Source organism: Sapajus apella, unplaced genomic scaffold (genome assembly GCF_009761245.1).
Source record: "Sapajus apella isolate SASKATOON/1434 unplaced genomic scaffold, GSC_monkey_1.0 scaffold28, whole genome shotgun sequence".
NCBI classification, from domain to species: Eukaryota; Metazoa; Chordata; class Mammalia; order Primates; family Cebidae; genus Sapajus; species Sapajus apella.
This window is the reverse complement of record NW_022436968.1, coordinates 5,962,135-5,981,656: the sequence shown is the minus strand read 5'-3', so window position 1 is coordinate 5,981,656 and position 19,522 is coordinate 5,962,135. Positions and strand designations below refer to the sequence as shown.

At 37.7% G+C, this 19,522-nt stretch overlaps 1 protein-coding gene across 1 annotated transcript in view; it reads left to right on the top strand.

Annotated features, from left to right (window-relative positions):
- The first annotated feature begins 4,880 nt into the window (after positions 1–4,880).
- The window catches only part of WDR75 (WD repeat domain 75), a 34,143-nt gene continuing 19,501 nt past the window's right edge, over positions 4,881–19,522 (top strand). Inside the window, exons 1-5 of the mRNA XM_032292670.1 lie at positions 4,881–5,033; positions 12,249–12,378; positions 14,728–14,793; positions 15,649–15,739; positions 18,792–18,916. Coding sequence (XP_032148561.1) covers positions 4,948–5,033; positions 12,249–12,378; positions 14,728–14,793; positions 15,649–15,739; positions 18,792–18,916 — 498 coding nt within the window. The 5' untranslated portion in view covers positions 4,881–4,947. The remainder of the gene's footprint in view (positions 5,034–12,248; positions 12,379–14,727; positions 14,794–15,648; positions 15,740–18,791; positions 18,917–19,522) is intronic.

Sequence of the window (19,522 nt, the reverse complement as noted above, 5' to 3'; positions counted from 1 at the left end):
CATATATAGAGCTGCCATTAAATTGTTTTTGAAAGTAATACTTCTTAAACTTAAATATTGACAGAAATCACCTGTAGATCTTGTTAGAATGCAGACTCTGATCCCACGTATCTGGGTAGGGCATGAGTTTCTGCATTTCTAACAAGCTCCCAGGTGACACTGCTGTTGCTGTTCTATGGACCACATTTTGTGCAGCAAGATTTCAAACCGTTATAAAATTTTGCTTTAACCACTAGGTAAAAAGATCATACAATATTTTCACTAGAAAATATTAGGTTCAATCTATGGGTTTAATCACAGCCCAAACAGAAATAGCATAATTATAACCATAAGAACTGTTGGCCTTAAATGGGACAATAACCAGCTTGTGTTAATCATCACTAATAAACTTAACTGCTTGAGGTTCCCAGGGCAGAGGTATACAAGAGAGGAAGTGCAAAATGAAAAATATATAGGATAGATAAGGATTTCAGCAACATTGGAAACCTAAGAAAAGATAAAAATTGCACCATTATTAGGAAATAAGGAAAAAGAACAGGGCCCAAGCGCCCATCACTAAGTAATTCATGACATTATTACAAAGTTAATGTAATCTGCTTGAAGATGTCTCCTATGTACATTATATAATATAGTGGTGTGAAAGACTATACGTGATGTTTATTATCTGTTGAAGGAAACAGAAACATACATGAAGACAATAAGCAGTAAAAATGTGGCTAAATCCTTCTTGCTAGTGGGAAAGCTTTTTTTTAATTTATTAAATTAAAATTAAAATTTTTAAAAAACAATTCTCAAAACTCAGCAATAAGAACATAACCGATAAAGCAATGGGTGAAGGACTTGATGATACTTCACCAAAGAAGATATATAGATGGGAAGTAAACACATAAAGTGATGCTTAACATTAGGGAAGTAAAAATTAAAACTACAATGAAATACCACTACCAACTTATTATAACAGCTAAAATTAAAAAAAAAATCGATAATAGCAAATCCTGACAAGGGTGTAAAGTAACTAAAACTTTCATACATTACCTATGGAAATGCATAAATAATACAGTAACTCTGGAAAAAAAACAATTTGGCAATTTCTTAAATAAACATACACTTATTATTTGACTGAGCAATCCCATTTGCTGGTATTTATCCTAGAGAAAGAAAAGCTTATGTTTACACATAAACTTACAAATGAATGTTTAGAGAAGTATTATTCATAATTTCCCAAATCTGGGGGTAAAATACATTCTTCAACAAGCAAATGAATAAACCGTGAAATACCCATAAAATGGAATACCATTCAGCAATACAAAGCAGTGATGCACATAACATAAAAGCAATATGCTAAGTAAAAGAAGCTAGACCGAAAAGGTTACATACTATATGATACCATTTATATATGGCTTTCCGAAAAAGGCAAAACTCTAGGGACAGAGAACATATTAGTGGTTGCCAGGGGATATGTTGTGGGGAAGGGAAAGAAGCACTACGGAATTCTTTGGGGTGTTGGAATCCTTCTGTATCCTATTTGTGATGGTGGATACAACAATTTGTGCATCATAGATATCAAAGAAAGCAGATTTTATTGTATGTAATTTTTTTTTTTTTTTTTTTTTGAGATGGAGTTTTGTTCTTGTTGCCCAGGCTGGAGTGCAGTGGCGTGATCTTGGCTCACTACAACCTCTGCCTCCCAGGTTCAAGCGATTCTCCTGCCTCAGCCTCCCGAGTAGCTGGGATTACAGGCATGCACCACCATGCCCAGCTAATTTTGTATTTTTAGTAGAGATGGGGTTTCGCCATGTTGGACAGGCTGATTTCAAACTCCTGACCTCAAGTGATCCACCAGCGTGGGTCTCCCAAAGTGCTGGGATTACAGGCGTGAGCCACCACGCCCAGCCAATTGTATGGAAATTTTTTAAACTAGCCTAATCGTTTCACTTTTTAACATAAACGCTACACTGTCTTCACTTTCAGAGTAAAAGCCAAAGCTGTTACAATGATCTAGGAGGCCCTATGAACTGGTCTCTTATTACCTCTCTGACCCCATCTTCTACTACTCTGACCTCTTCTACACCCACTTGATTTTTCTCCAGCCACATTGGCCTCTTGACTTATCTCAAACATGGTTAGGAATATTTTGTTCTGGCTGACTCATTCACCGAATAGCTCCATGCTTATTCACACCCTCAACTTTTCATGTCTTCATTTCAAATGTTGCCATCTCAGTAAGGCTTTCCCCAAAAACCGATTCTAAATGCGATCCCACCCTTAGACTCACTTTCTTTTCTACTTTGAGTTTCCCCTTAGCAATTAAAGCCATCAAAAGTATAGTATGTTTTTCTTTCTTTTGTAAGGTAAGGTCCAGTAAGACAAGGATTTTGTTTACTGTTTTTCTCACTCCAGTATTCCCAGATCCTGAATATCTGGCATACACTAGGCACTTAGTAAATATTTCCTGGATGAAAGATGCAAAATAAGTGTTTGTGGAAAATTCTTTTCCTTCCATGTATAGGCTATGCTCTTTCTTGCTCTTCCCTTATTTCTTCTAACTGAAAGGAACATGAACTATGAGCATAAGGACAAACCCAATATGGTTAAGGATAACAAATGGAAAGAACAAAGTAGAGAAAGCATAGGTCCCTGGTGGCATGAATGAACCACTGCACTAGCCCTATTCTGCCTACTTCAGCCTTGTTATATGATAAAAATAAGCCACTATTAAATAGCTGTAGGAAGCATTGGTTCCTTGAAAATTATGTTCCTTTTAAAAAGAACATTGGTTCCTTAAAAAAAAAAAAAAAAAGAAAGAAAGAAAGAAAAAAAAAAAAGAAATCAAAACACAAATGATTTATCTTTCTGGACTCTTCAGAAAATTATAACCCTGTGAAAAAATAATCCTTCCATAGGTTTATCAATCCAGCTAGTTTTTGTCCATAACAGGATTTCTGATTCTTTTCTGAAAAATCTAAAGTTACTATATGTAACATACAACTGGTCACACTAATTTGAGTAAAAATCTATTTGTTTCTTGGCTCGGGTTCTAAGGAAAAGCCTGTATCAGATTACAAAGTACCCAATAAAGTCTTTAAAAGATATATTGTGTAGACATCAAGAAACTGAACAGGCCCAGCGCGGTGGCTCACGCCTGTAATCCCAGCACCTTGGGAGGCCGAGGCGGGTGGATCACGAGGTCGAGAGATCCAGACCATCCTGACCAACATGGTGAAACCCTGTCTCTACTAAAAATACAAAAATTAGCTGGGCGTGGTGGCGCACACCTGTAGTCCCAAGCTACTCGGGAGGCTGAAGCAGGAGAATTGCTTGAACCTGGGAGGGGGAGGTTGCAGTGAGCCGCGCCACTGCACTCCAGCCAGGCGCCCGGCGACTGAACGAGACTCTGTCTCAAAAAAAAAAAAAAAAAAGAAAAAGAAAAAAGAAACTGAACAAAAAGAGGTTAAGGCTGCAGAATCAAAAGTGATATTTTTACGCTCCTTCCACTGTGACAAAGGGTATCAGCGTCATGAAAGAGAAAGCTAGTTACAGCTTGAGATAAACCGAAATTATTAAATATCTCCCTTTTCTAGTTCCAGCTCCCCAAATAATAAAGTTTTGAGCACTTATAACAGACTTCTCAGTAAAAAGTACATTTATCTCTGATTTTTACACTGATGCTGTCCCAGCATACGTCTTGACCTTTGTGAGTATCGTATTTCTCCACAATAAATAAACGTATGAGTATAATCATGTGTGGCTTAATGATGGGATATGTTCTAAGAAATGCATGTTAGGTGATTTCATCATTGTGTTAACATCATAGAGTGTACTTACACAAACGTAGATGGTACAGCCTACTACACACCTAGGCTATGTTATAGCTGATTGCTTCTAGGCTACATATCTGAACAGCATGTCACAGAACTCAATATTACAGGCAACTGTAAGAGAATAGTATTTGTGTACCTAAACACAGAAAACGTACAGTAAACACACAGTATTATAATCTTACGGAAACACCTTGTTATATGCATTGACTGAAAGATCCTTATGTGGCATGTGACTATACTTGTGACAAATCAAGGAGTGAAATCAAAATAGGCATCACAATATACAGGGTCCAAGTACGTGTAACTTTAAAAAGGAAAACTAAAGATAAACTTGCAAAAATAAACATCTTTGGATTTTAGGGGTTCCTAACCCACGGGCTCTATCCATTAATGTGAAAAGGTAAAATCAAGGCAACCAGAGAGCAGCGCCCTGAAATTTGGCGGGACTGGCCGACTGTCAGATTAGCCAGAGCAGCTACACTTAAAAGTTGGGGAAGATGCACCAGAATCCCGGAGTAGGAGACAGATTCCCAAAGGAAGAAAGCCAGGCCCTAGGAGCTGTGGAGATTCTGCAGGAACCTACGCGATGCTTACAGGAACAGGAGAAAGGCTAATGAGAGGGACAAAAACGCCGTACGAGAAGGAGAATTCTACCTTTCCGCCCAATAACTCAAGGCGGCGACCAAGAAACCCAGAGACGCGAGAGACTTGCGTCATCCCGCAGCGCCTGGATCACAGACACAAAAAAGCGACGCCTCCTGGGCGGGGGTTGAGGGGGTGGAGAAGACGACTGGAGGTCACGTGGTGCATTGTGCGCCACCTTTCCCTTCTGGCGGAAAAAGCCATAGAGTCAGTTTGACAAGGCCGGAAAGAAATATGTCAGTATTAAATAATTGTGTAGAGGTATATAATAAAAACGGATTGTCTTTGAGTCTCTGTTTTCCTTTCACCTTTTCTTACAAGTGTCTTAGTTTGACATTGCCCACACGAAAGATGGCTGCATAGGCCGTGCGTCCGACCATGGAGTCTCAGGCCTAGAAGGCCCCGTGGGTGGGTTCTTATTGCCGAATGAATATAGGAAGTTCAGGGCGGGACCAGCGATTAGCCATTCTGCGACTGCGCAAAGATGGTGGAGGAGGAGAACATCCGCGTGGTTCGTTGCGGCGGCAGCGAATTGAACTTTAGGAGAGCTGTGTTCTCTGCGGATTCTAAGTATGTGGGGCACCGTGCTTTCTTGGCTGAGGGGCAGGGCGTCAGTTTCCCGAGGGTCGGGGAGAAGGAACTATCAGTAGCGTTCGGACTCACCCGGAGGTTATCAGCTTTAACGGAGAACACGCGCCTGTGGGGGATCCCCAAGGTACCCAGAGGTACCCCCACCCGATTCCTGGACAGTTTACCTGCAGGTAGATTGAGAGGCCCTGGGGCAAGTCTCCGTGTCAAGGATCTGGAGGGTGCTCGGGCGCCTGGAAAATGGTCTGGGCATGGATGTGATGGATGTATATGCCACTACTTTTGCAGTACCTATTCTCTCGTACAGAATCATGTTTGGAGTGACTAAAACCTAAAAGTATTCCTCTTTTCCTACCCACCCCTCACCCCTGAACCATAGAGCATAGTGGCAGTCTTTTTGGAACTTTACATGAAAACATAGATTCTTTATGAGATAAAAATACGCTAAGACTTGGTCTCTTTACTCAGTGTAGCTGGAAACCAAACCACTCCCTGGCTTCAAAATCCAAATCTTACATTATGAAGCCTTTGTACGTTTCTTAATCTTTGCCTCAATTGCTATCATCTGTAAACAGGGATAATATTTAGTTCATTTCACATGGTTATTGGGAGGATTAAATGCCTGCAGACAAGGCCAGATATTTAATGGCTCAGTGTATGTAGCTGTAATCATTATTGCTGTATTGTCAGGTTTTCAAATCACTTAAGGTAGAGTGACACGTAATAAAAACAAAAAGCCCTTTCCGTCTTATAAGAGTAAAGGTAGTATCTTATGAAAGTTTGTAGCCCTCACAATATATTTTTTTTTTTTTGGCGGGGTTGGGGGTATACAGAGTCTCAATCTGTCACACAGGCTGGAGTGCAGGGGCTCGATCGCAGCTCACTGCAACCTCTGCCTCCCTGGTTCAAGTGATTCTGGTACCTCTGCCTCTTGAGTAGCAAGATTTTATAGGTATGTGCTGCCACGCGCAGCTAATTTTTGCATTTTTAGTACAGAGGGGATTTTGCCATGTTGGCCAGGCTGCTCTGGAGCGCCTGGCCTCAAGTGATCTGCTTATCTGAAGCTCCCAACGTGCAGAGATTACAGTGAGCCACTCTGCCTGGCCCACCCCCCACAATATTCTGCATATGAGTGTATGACAATTAGTTGTTGACAGCAATGCATGTATGACTGAAAGAGCGTTCATAAAGTGCCTTAGAAGCCAAAAAAAAAAAAAAAATGAGTCCTTAGTCTTTGTTGACATTGATCTTGTGAATCAGAGAAAGAAACAGAGGCTGTCAAAGCTCTGCCACTTCGGACTCATATCCATGTAACCAGTTTCTTCCTCAATGTACTGTTTCTACACCTTATTTATTATAACAAGGTCCATTGTGTGTTTCATTTGCTAAGCCCAACAATTCATTTTTCAAGTGTTTGTCAACTATGTATTATGTATAACATGCTGCAATGACAAAAACTAAGATAAGTTTAATATTGATCTTGCCTTCAAGGAGCTTACAGTCCAGTGAGTAAAAGGGATACTCAGTAACAGGTATTGCATACTGTGGTCCTGTAGGAAGGAGTTCATAAGAAGAGATTACTTCAAACTAAGAAGGATGGAGAACGTTGCTGAGCAAATGACATTTGTGCTAGGCCTAGATGGTATTTTAACTGGGGAATATGGACAGAAGACATTTCAGGTAGGGAGGACAGTGTAAGCAAGAAAGAAGTGATTTCTGTTGAACAGGCTGGTACAGTTAGCTACCAGCCTGTTCAACAGAAGAACAGTATAGTAAGAATGGTATATATCAAGGGACGTATTGGGAAATGAGTTTGGAAAGGACACGTGCAGCCATTTGTTGGCTGTTGTTTGGATCAGAGAGAATGATTTTTTAATTCTTTAAGGGGACAGCAGTAATCAGTTGTAATCTGATTGTGTTTCTTCGATAATGTTAACCTGAAAACTGTAAAGCTCCATGGTACATGTTGGTGGGTGGAGAAACGAGAGCTGGATAGGCTGGTATACTCAAAGTACAGTGATGGCATAGAAGAGGGAGTTACATAGTCAATTTTCCCTTCAGTAGTGGATCTTGTATCACTGGCAAGAGTTTGCCTCACCAGTGATACTGGGGGATGGAATGCCAGGCAAACAAGCTTGAAATCTGGGGGCCTTGAAAACTGGGGGTATTGAGTCAGTGTATTGCAGCATCAGGTATAAGAGATGGCAGGAAAAGACTCTGGAAAAATAGAAACCAGTGGTTAGAAGACCAGTGCAGGCATTCAAGCAAGAAATCTCTTTTGCCCAAACTAAGGTAATACTGAACATGGAGAAGAGAGACAGGGTTTTAGAGTGATTTCACAGTCAGTGTTAATGGGGAGATAGCGTTCTGTTCCGGTTTGTTAACTCTAAGGTACCTGTAAAACAACCAGGTGAATATGGGTAGTATTAGGCAGAAATTCAGGACTGAAGTTTGGGGAACTTGGTCAGAATGTAGAGATTTTTTTTCTTTTTGTCATCATCTGTATATAAGCTAATACTTAAAACCAGTTGTCTAACAAATGAACAGGGTTATAATGGACTCAGCAAATATTTGAAGATTATCTACAAGGTACTATAAGGAATTGGCTGCCTTATACAAAGAGGAATAAGGCAATTTTGTATTTTACCTCAAAATGCTTATCAAGAAAGCCAAAATAGTAAAATGACAGACTTTTGGAATTTTGACAGCCTCCATTTGAAACTAGAACAAAAACTCTGTTCTGACTACTTTAGTGGGTTGTTGTGAGGGGCAAGTGGGTATTACATGAAAGTTTCTGGTGTTGTCATATTAGATATTACTGACTCTCAGTCCAGTTCCGTTTGCACCCTAGTCCGCTGCATCTCCCAGTTATATAGTGCTATGAATTATTGCATTGGGGTTGCTAGGGGAGAGAAAACTGAAACAATGGGTCATCCTTGCCTTTCGCATTCCTAAATTGCCCACAAGCTAGTGTCCCAAACTCAGTATTTTTCCCTTGCAGATCACTCTGAGTATTGCCGCTGTAACAATTTTCCTAAGTTGTTACTGTTATAACATTATTACTCTAACTCTTATTCCTACTCTTGCCCAGAACTCTGTAACAGTTTTTTGTTGCCTCCTTAATTATAGTTCTTCTATGTGGCTTTCAGTCCCTTCCCTGATACAGCTCAAGTCTTCTTACCCAACTGTTTCCTGATACTACCCATTGTACACACTTTGCTTGTCAGATAAGTACATTCTCTGTGTCTTGTACATGATCAGGCTATTTCCATGCTTTTACTTATGTTGCTGTTTTTTTCTTCCTACCACTTAAATCGTACATCCTTCAGAGCCTAGTTTAAATCCTGGTTCCGGCTTGGAACATCCCAAATTTCTTACTTCTTCACTTTCTCAACAAAGATGAATCCTAGGCGGCAGGTGTTGTGGTTGGGTGCATTACACACCTTCCAGTCTACAAGGTTAAGGTATTATTCTTATTTAGTGAGTGCTTACTGTGTATGCTAAGTTTGCATTTGCATGCATTGTTTCACTTAAACTTTATGAGAAAGTGTTATTTGCATTTTACAGTGGGTAACTGTAAGTGGAAATATGAAGTTTAAAGAGGTTAAGTAAATTCTCTAATATCATTCAGCAAATACATGATAAAGCTGGCATTTGAATCCATTTGTGTTTGACCTACTATTATTGTTTATTATAAGTGGAAACATTGTCTCACCTCAAAGAACTCGCAGTCTGGTAGAGGAGAAACATAGTACACAGACAGTCTTAATGCGTTATGGTAAGTTCTGTGATGGAGCTAAGCCCACCGTAGTGTGGAGGCACATTAGGACTGGTGCTGATCTAGAATGAGAAGATGAGGAAGGGCTTCCGGGAGAAAATTCTGAGCTGAATCTTAAAGCAGTAGTCAGAGTCCTGAGAAATAGGAAAGACCTGTCACTGATTGGAAGGTTCTAAGATGTGATAACTGATGTGGTATGCTAGATTGGGTTCTAGGAACACAAAAAAGACATTAATGGGAAAAGTGAAGAACTCCAAATAAATTATGTAGTTAATAGTCATGTACCAATGTTAATAACTGAGTTTTGACTAATGTGCTGTGCTTATGTAAAGTGCTAACATTAGTGGAAGCTAGGTGACGTGTATACAGGAACTTTAATTCTTCTATAAATCTAAAATTATTTCAAAATTAAAAGTTAAAAAATAAAAAGCTTACTCTTTGGAAATTAAAAAAAAACACAAGTTAGAAAATCGTGTTCTATCCACATGTTCTCACTCATAACTGAGTATTGAATAGTGAGAACACATGGACACAGGGAAGGGAACATCACACACTGGGGCCAGTTGCCGGGTTTGGAGGGGTAGGGAAGGAATAGAGGGAGTGGGAGCATTGGGGGTGGTTAACGTTAGGTGAAATACCTAATGTAGATGCCTGGTGGGTGGATGCAGCAAACCACCATGGCACGTGTATACCTATGTAACAAACCAGCACGTTCTGCACAGGTACCCCAAAACTTAAAGTATAATTTAAAAAAAAAAAGAAAGCACTGTAAAACAAATACTCTGGTTGTATTCCGCTTTAACTAAAAATTTTTGAAAAACCTGACTAGGTATATGTTTATTTACTTATAGTGACATACGTCTACTGCTATTAACGTGTTTATTAAGTGTCAAGAAAACTTAAGGTAAGCTCTGTACCTGACCAATTGTATGAGTTTGAGTCAATGATTTAATGTTTCAGCCTAGAATTTCTCATCTGCAAATTGGAAATGATAATATATATTTCATATTGTATTAAAATAATTCGAGTAAATATTGTAATGCAAACAACATAGCACTTGACCTCCACAAAAGTAAATAAAGTTACTTTAAAACTTAAAAAAAGAAAAAGAAAACATGTTCTATGTAGATAGCAGAAAGTGCATAATCATGGAGAGAAAGTTGACTTTAAAGGGTTGCATTTAAGTAATTGAAGCCAGTGTTCTTTGCTGAAAAACGAGAAGAGAGAAAATTCTTTTTTTCTGGGGAAGCTTATCAGAATCAATTAGGGAACGTTTCTTGGCCAACAGTTGCCACCTACTGTCTCAAGGAAGCCATGTCTAAAGGACCTCTTGATACTGATAGGGTGTGTCTAGGGGGATGGGGGAAATTGTTGGAGTTGTGAACTACTTTAATAGAGCACAGTGTTAAGTGAAAAAGTAGTCCAAGTTAGACTAACATCAGACTACCAGGAGTTTGGATCATTTCCTAAAGGCAGAGGGAAAACATTGAAGGATTTTAACTTAATTTCACCTGTGGAAGTAATAGGGTCAAATTTGCAAAATTAGTCTGGTGTGAATGTGAAAGCTGCATTGAAGGACTGTACCTAGAGACTGTAGAAAGCCCTCAAGAGTGGTCCAGGCTGCAGATGGTAAGCCTCTGAAGTACTCATGGGAATTGAGAAGACGGAGGCAGTATACCTCAAATGCTTTGTTGCTCGTACGTTCTTGATCTTATGCCATTTCATACAACCATGCCTCATGAATGACAGCACTTAAAAGATTCCATTGATTATAAGATGCATCCTAATTTCAGAGAGATGAACATGCAAAAATCAAGTATCTTAGAACTGACAAAATAGGATAGTAGTGGCCCCAGTTTGCAACAGATGTACTCTTAGTGTGTTGTAATACAATAGACCTCCTTTGTCCACAAGGGATATGTTCCAGGACCCCCAGTGGATTCCTAGAACCACAGATAGTACCAAACCCTATATATACTATATTTTTTCCTATACATACTTAAGTATGATAAAGTTTAAGTTATAAATTAAGTACAGAGATTAACATAATAACTAATAAAATAGAACAATTATATCAATATGTCAGCATCACTAATCTTACACTTGGGGCCATTATTAAGTAAAATAAGGGTTACTTGAACATAAGTACTGCAATACAGCAATAGTGGATAGGATAACCTAGACAGTTTCTAAGCGACTATTGGGTGGATTTGTCAACAGCAGAGAAAGTTAGATAAAGGAATGATTCATGTCTCAGGTGGGACAAGAGCATTAATCACTATACTGAGAATGGCATACAATTTTAAACTTATGAATTATGACTAGGTAGTTAAAGCGAGGGAAAATGAAACTATAAATAAGAGAATACTACTGTAGATATAATGGGCACAGAGCAAACATTTTTTACTTGGAAGATACAAGATTTATATTTCTGAGCCTTGTTCTGTGATAATATCATGAAAACAGTCAAGTAATGTCCCAACTTAACCACATTTTGTAATTCAGTAGCCACTACTATGTGAAAGAAATCCAGAAAGATAAAGCAAAGCCAGCATTTCAGCAACAAGAAAAAAAATGGAATAAAGTCTTTGTATTTTTCTGTACAAGAGGCCCAGACCTCATCAACTAGAGCAGAACCTTTGACTTGGCATTTGCAAGCCAGTGTTGCCAGTGAACCATGGAGATGTTGGGGACATGGAAAGACACTCCTGTTGGCAGTACTATTGAAGAGTAATAGTTGATAGTGACTAGCACAGTGTCTGCATCCATTTAATGAGCAGGCAACTTGGTTATTAAGTTGGCTATCTTTGCAGGATAATTTCATTTAAAGCCTTTCTCTGCCAACAGGCAAGAGATATGACGTTGGCATCATTAATCTCTTCTGAGTTAGTGAACTGATTGGTCATAGATGTCCCCATAGACAAAAGGCACACGAATTTGAATATTCAGTTCTTAAACTGTACTGAAAGAAACCTCTGTTGCATTTTTATCATGGACAATAAAAAGATCGTACTGCCTATTGAGTATGTGATATGATCTGGCTATGTCCCCACCCAAACCTCATCTTGAATTGTAGCTCCAATAATTTCCATGTGTTGTTGGGGGGACTCAGTTGGAGATAACTAATCATGGGGGCAGTTTCCCCCATTCTGTTCTTGTGGTGGTGAATGAGTCTCATGAAAGCTCATAGCTTTATAAACGGGAGCTCCCTGCACGAGTTTTCTTTTTGCCTGCCACCATGTAAGACTCGTCTTTCATCTTCTGCCATGATTGTGAAGCCTCCCCAGCCACATGGAACTGTAACTCCATTAAACCTCTTTCCTTTATGAATTACCCAGTCTCGGTTTTATCTTTTTCAGCAGCATGAAAACAGACTAATAACAGTATGTGAAACTTGCTTTTCTTTTTTTTTTTTCCAGGTATATCTTCTGTGTCTCTGGAGACTTTGTTAAAGTTTACAGCACAGCTACAGAAGAGTGTGTACACATACTGCATGGGCACAGAAATCTGGTGACTGGAATCCAACTCAACCCCAACAACCATCTACAGGTGTCAAACAGTTTATAGCTGAATAGTTTAAGAGTGGTTTTGTTCTTGACAGAAAAATTTGAGTTGAATTTGGCTGGGAAACCTTCCAGGTTATAAGTAAAATATTTGTTTATCTTCAGGTGTAAGGTATTTTTCACTTACTAAACTACAATGCCCATAGTTTATTCTATGAACCATTTGTTCCAGGGAATGCTAATAGGTGTTACTTGACAAGGATGTTCTTGGCTGTATGAGTTTCTGAAATTCAGGGCTAGGCACAGTTAAATCTATTTCTTGATTGTAGGTCTTCTTAGGTCCCCTTACATATATCGCAAATACCCAAAAGGGGTATGTAGTATTTGGTTTTTCTTAAACTTACTTGACTTCTGAACCATTTGGTTTCTGGGACACATTTTGAAAAGTGTTGGCCAAGAGGTATTGATTTGGTAGATCTGTTCCTTTAGAAGTGAGGCTCTAGCTTACTCTAGATGTTGCCTAGTCTTAAGACCAGTGTCTAGATGAGAAAATTTCTTTGGTGAGTGGGTCAACCAGTTAGTTTCAAGACAAATTTGGGAATTTAATTTAATACAGACTTTCCCACTTCCCCAATAAAGTAGCCCTTGTTTCTCAGTATTCAAGAATTATGAAATGGTCATTTTAATTTTGTTCTTAAATTTTAGCAAATCTACTAAAATTTTATCTCAACAATATTTTGGTTTTGTTCTCATTTTTAATCAAATTCCATTTTCCTGGATTATTCACAGCCAACTTGGAAATTATTAAGTGGATTTGCATTGCCATTCACTCTTACTCCAAAGGAACTAAAGTAGCACCAATCTTTTCTTTCCAAAATTAAATTAGCTACTCCTAAAAACCAAAGTTAAGTAACTTTTCTGCAGGATCCAGTATGTATTTTATCCTTGTTGCCCTCTGAGAGTTTGACAAAAGTTTATTGCTGTGTGTAGCATTTGAATGTTTTTAATAGCAAAAATATTATTTTGTTAAAATTGAAATTTGTGAAGCCCATATATAAATTTTATAGCCAAAAAAAAAAAGTATACACATTGCATAACAGCTTTGTTTCAGGTGACTGAAAGTTAAAATAAAATCAGGTTTTATTAACTTTCAGTAGATTTGGTTGAGGTGTGGGGGCAGCAATTCTGGACTTAGGAGTCACAGTATTTGTGTATTAACCATTGTTTTGACAGTTATTATGTTTTTACTTGTTACATTTTACTAGTCTATATATATATTTATGATTCTTATATGCAGTCATTGGGATATAAATTTCCTAGTTAGTATAATTTTTTGACTTGGATAGATAATATGGTTTTATTCCAACATTTTAAAAGTTCTCTTCTCTATGTCTCTATTTGCAGAAATCCTAAAATTGCCACTTTCTTTAAAAATATTAAAATTATTTGTAAACATTATAAGCAAAGTATTTTCCTGTAACAACAACAAAAATCTAGCAGAAACTTAATAAAATTAAGTGCACTAGGACAAAAATAAACCTATGTGTTACTAAGGTCTTTTGGTGCTACCAAAGTATGCTCCGCAGTCCAGCATCCTAAATCATTGGTTACCATTCTATATGACGGTACAGAAAGTGAGTGTCACAAAACACTTTGACATTGCCACAGCATCCTAGCACATTGTAATTTCTATTGTATTTTATGAAAGTATTGGTCCTTGATGGATTAGAAGAAATTTTTTTTACACAGAATATTCTTCAGTCACTTGAGAAGCACTGTTTTAATACTCATAAGGTGAAAGGAGTTTGGCTAATAAAACTGAGTTCTGGCAGAAAGAGCAACGAGCTGTTAAGTACTTTTTTTTGTTTGAGTCTCCCTCTGCTGCCCAGGCTGGAGTGCAGCGATGTGATCTCAGCTCACTGCACCCTCAGCTTCCCAAGTAGCTGGGATTACAGGATGTGCCACCACACCTGGCTAATTTTTGTGTTTTCACCAGAGATGGAGTTTCACCATATTGGCCAGGCTGGTCTCAAACTCTTGGCCTCAAGTGATACACCTACCTGAGCCTCCCAAAGTGCTGAGATTGTAGGTGGAACCCACTGTACCTAGCTGTTTTCAAATCTTCACAACCTTATCATCTCACTCTTCAAGATAGAAGGTTGACTTTTTTCCTCTCTTTTATTTGAAACTTGAAATGGATAGATCAGCTTCTTGCAGAGAGCTGTGAAAAGATTGTTTCACAGAAGCAATATAGATAAATGACTGTAACTCTTTAAGGGTAACAATTAATGAATAGAAAATGTCCCTGATCAGCATTTAATTATTCATTTGATATCTTGATGAATTTCCTTTTTTTTTTTTTTTTTATCAATTTTGTACTGTTTTACCCTTTTAGCTGTATTCTTGTTCCCTTGATGGCACAATTAAACTGTGGGACTATATAGATGGCATCTTAATAAAGGTATGTGGATTGATCTTTACTTTTCCTTATGTGAAAATTAAAGGCAATGTAATATAATGGTCGATGTACTGTTTCTAATATTTAAATCGATTTCCTAAGCAAGTTACAGAATAACATAAAAAAAAAATTGACTACATAAAAATTTTCCACTTAAAAAAAGACAAGTTAAAGCTGGGAGAAAATATTTACAGAAAATATTATTCCAAATATACAAAAATATTCCCAAAAACCAATAAGGAAAAACTAATAGCCTTGTAGGAGAAATTGGCATAAAGTAGGAATATGTAAATTCAAAGAAAAAGAAATACAGGTAGCCAATAAATATGAGGAGATGTTTAAATTCATTAATAAAGAAACAGAAATTAAAACAAATGACATAGTATTTCCCCCATAAGTTTAGCCAAATTGTAGATTGAAAAAAATCTAGTGATAGGTAAAGTACAGAGAAACAGGCACTTTGTACACAATGATAGTTAAAACTAAAATTAGTAAACACGTTTTGCTCCAGCAGCCTAACCTCTAAGAATCTCTTGTTAAAATAATGACCTGTACATGTAGTCCTTATAACATTGTTGACGGCAGGAAAAAAGTTAAATATGACCTTGATATCAGTTAAAATTATGATGCATTCATTCAATACAGTACCATACAGCCATTAAAAAGAACCAGATCTGTATGTAGGAAACTTGAGAGGGTGTTTAACAAATACAAAGCAGTTGTCTTCTGTAGGCTACGTACTCTCCTTATGTTGGAAATACAGCAAGAGCAAAATAGATAAAAATCCCTGCCCTAATGGATCTTATGTTCTACTGGAGGGAACAGGCAGTAAACACTATGGTGCTCTTTATCTTTCAGACTTTCATAGTTGGATGTAAACTTCATGCCCTGTTTACTGTTGCCCAAGCTGAGGATTCTGTCTTTGTTACAGTAAATAAAGAAAAACCAGGTATAGTATAATTACTTACTGTATATGGCACAGAGTGGCTTGTTACATTTTACAGTTCCTCAAAATTTAACATTTGGTTTTAATCTAAAGCTAACAGTTTTTAGAGCGGTCATTTAAATTGCTTTTGTCATTATTGTGTTTATTTGGAGAGACTTTGTATGAGTTCTGAAATATGCAGTGAGGGAATTTGATATGTGGTTGTAATAATAGACCGCAAAGCTCAAATTTTAAATCTGCTTTGCAGAGGTGGATAGAATTTGTTTTCCTACTGAACTTAAATCTGTTATTCTTAAGCATCACTATCATTTTATCCATCATTGAACACTTCTTACTGTCTTGAGTCAGGGTAGGAAACGGCAAAGAAAATTGCTTGGTATTCAAGAGATTGAGACCATCCTGGTCAACGTGGTGAAACCCCATCTCTACTAAAACTACGAAAAATTAGCTGGGCATGGTGGCACGTGCCTGTAATCCCAGCTACTCAGGAGGCTGAGGCAGGAGAATTGCCTGAACCCAGGAGGCGGAGGTTGCGGTGAGCCGAGATCGTGCCATTGCACTCCAGCCTGGGTAACAAGAGCGAAAACTCCGTCTCAAAAAAAAAAAAAAAAAAGAATAATAGTGTGACTAAGTTATTAATTACATTTTCACTGTCTTTGAAACATTAGTCCATTGAAATTGCTGTGCATCAGCATTGTAGGAATTCCTGGAATATTGTCAGTGATGACATAATTGTCCTTTATCATAGAATTTAATAAAACAGAACAGTGACGTGAGGACACATCTAAAGAAATTTTCTGATCCCCAAATTCAAGAATGCCACCATACTCTGTGGTATCCTCCATGCAATGCAGTTCTGTTCAGAATGAAGAATATGAAGCAGCTTTAAGATGGTTAGTGGGGCCGGGCATAATGGCTCACACCTGTAATCCCAGTGCTTTGGGAGCCCAAGGTAGGAGGAATGCTTGAAGTCAAGAGTTTGAGACCAGCCTAGGCAACATATACCACGACCCTGTCTCTAAAAAGAAAAATGGTGGCTACAGTCCTAGCTACTCAGAGGCTGAGGTGGGAGAATCACTAAATCACCTCCAAAGGACATTTCAAAAAATGTTCTAGAGGTGGCAACGTTCTTAAAAATAATTAAGTCATCTTGCCAGATGACTACTTCAAACATAGCAGTCTTTTTAATGTTTAATTTCGGTTTTGTTTATTGAATATGTAGATTCTTGGTATCTGTTCACATATTTACGAAAAATTCAGATTCCTACTCTTCCTGACTGGCGGTTGATCACTAGGTTTGAGATGTACTTTAGGAATCTGCATTTTTAATATCATCCCAGGTGATTCTGCTCATCACTCATGTTTGGTAACAACCTCCTATACTCACTCCATGATTCCTCAGTTGGAAAAGTGGTTGCCAGTAGCTGTAGCAAAACTTTTTATCCATGATTGTAGACACCAACTACGCATAGGAATCTTGCAAAGAACTTAAGTAATAAGATTCTATATGCTGGGGCCTAGTTGTTTACTGAAAAAATTTCCTAGTTGTGTCTAATATGCAAGACAGGTGGAAAACTACTGATCTAAAGTAAAGATCTTGTGTTGTAATCTAAATTCTTCTCATAAGTAAATCTATTATTAGTCTTCAGTACTTGGCATATAATGGGCACCCAGCATATGAAAATCTGGATTGCTGCTACATAAATGTCTGTCGGGCTTGAAAAGTTACCCTGTGCTAGCTGCCTTGCTTACTGCACCACTGGCCTCTCATACTCAAATACAAAAACATACATTATATATGTATGTGTACCTTTTTGTGTTATTCATGTTCCACAGCCCAAAACCAGAGTCTCTGATAGAAAACTGAATAAATCATGTTGCAGTTACTTCTCTAATTTAAAAACAAATCAGCCTTTTATCTACATGTTATTTTTGATGGTATTATTTTTTGACTAAGCGTCATATAGTCATTCAACACCTAATTAAGCACCCACCATGTGCTAGATACTGTTATGGTTGCACAAAACAAAACCCACAATAAGTCCCAATAATAAACTGGATCAGTTATGTGATACAGTAAGATGAAAGGTGGTCTATAGAAAAATAAAGCAGGGGAGGGAAATGGGCAACATTGGAGGAGTGAATATTAAATAAGAGGAATAAGGGCTGTGCAGCTATATCGGAGAAGGGAGGCAGGTGGGAGTGAGCCAGTGGAGAATAGATTATATATAGCATCATAAGCTGTTGGAAGGACTTTTGCTTTTACTCTGAGTAAAAATAATACCTTAAGGAGATATTTTTTAAAGGGATATAAAGAAAAGAATATGCCAATATTACAGGAAAGGAGATTTTATCCTGTAAATATTATGGCAGGCCCATCATAGATAGTATTTCTGAAAACTCTCAGATGGTTTATTGCTTTTGGCTACTTACTTCACCAACATTCATATTCCTTTTCCATTTTAACATTCAACTTAGTACTTTGGAACGTAAAATGCACCAGTAAGACACAAGGTGATTTCTAGTTCTATGTATTTGGGGCGTTTATGTACATGATTTATGGCATTAGACTTCCACTAAAACTCATTAATTTAAACAAAGAGTCTAACCTTAAATTATGTTTTGTTCAAGATTAGCCTAGAATTATTATCTTGGCATTGAATAAATTCTAGAGTACTGATTAGCAGTTTCACAGGGCCAGGCACGGTGGCTCACGCCTATAATTGCAGTACTTTGGGAGGCAAGGCGGGCAGATACTTGGTCAGGAGTTTGAGACCAGCCTGGCCAACCCCATCTCTACTAAAAATACAAAAATTAGGCAGGTTTGGTGGCACATGCCTGAAGTCCCAGCTAGTCGGGAGGCTGAGTCAGGAGAATCGCTTGAACCTGGGAGGCAGAGGTTGCAGTGAGCCAAGATCACGCCACTGCACTCCAGCCTGGACAACAGAATGAGACTTTGTGTCAAAAAAAAAAAAAAAAAAAAATTCATACGAATAAATGCACATGTTCGCTCTCTTTAAAGAAGCCTTATATTAATATAGCTTCCTTTGGCTAGATATATTTCAGCTGGTTTCAGTGAAACTGCCAAAATCATCAAGCCAGGAAGTAGAAGCCAAGGAGCTGTCCATTGTTTTGGATTACATAAACCAGTCACCCAAGTGCATTGCCTTTGGAAATGAGGTAAATCTTGTTTTGTTGGTTTTCTGTTTTGTACCTAAAATTTCTTTCCTGTAGTGTCTCTTCTGGGCATTTTATGTTACAGTGATTTTATATTCCCTTGAATTATTATATTTTTATTAGTAACTAAGAAGTCTTTTTATTGCTTTAGCATGTATTTATGGTATAGATTTTTTGGAGTCATCCTTACTTTTGTGTATTCTGTCCTATTGCCTTTGTAAACTCTCTTAGACTATGTATCTTTAGAAAATATGGCCTCTCTGTTCATAATTAATATGCCCATTATAGAAAATTTGGAAGTTACGGAAAAATATAATGAGGAAATAAAACCTATAATCTGACCAGTGATAATTGAAGAATCCCTTTCTAGGTTGTTTTCTTAACATTTATGAAATAACTTTTCCCAAAAAGAATTAAGATCAGAAGTCTTTTTATCTTTTTTTTTTACTTAACATTGCAGCATGTGTGTATACTAACATGTTTTTCATAAATAATAACTAATGTTTATATTGCGATTTCTTTAGCCATTCCCTGTTAACAGTACTTTACTCTTTTAAAATCAAATGCTATGAAAAGCCCTGGACATGACTGTAGGGGCATGTTTCTTTA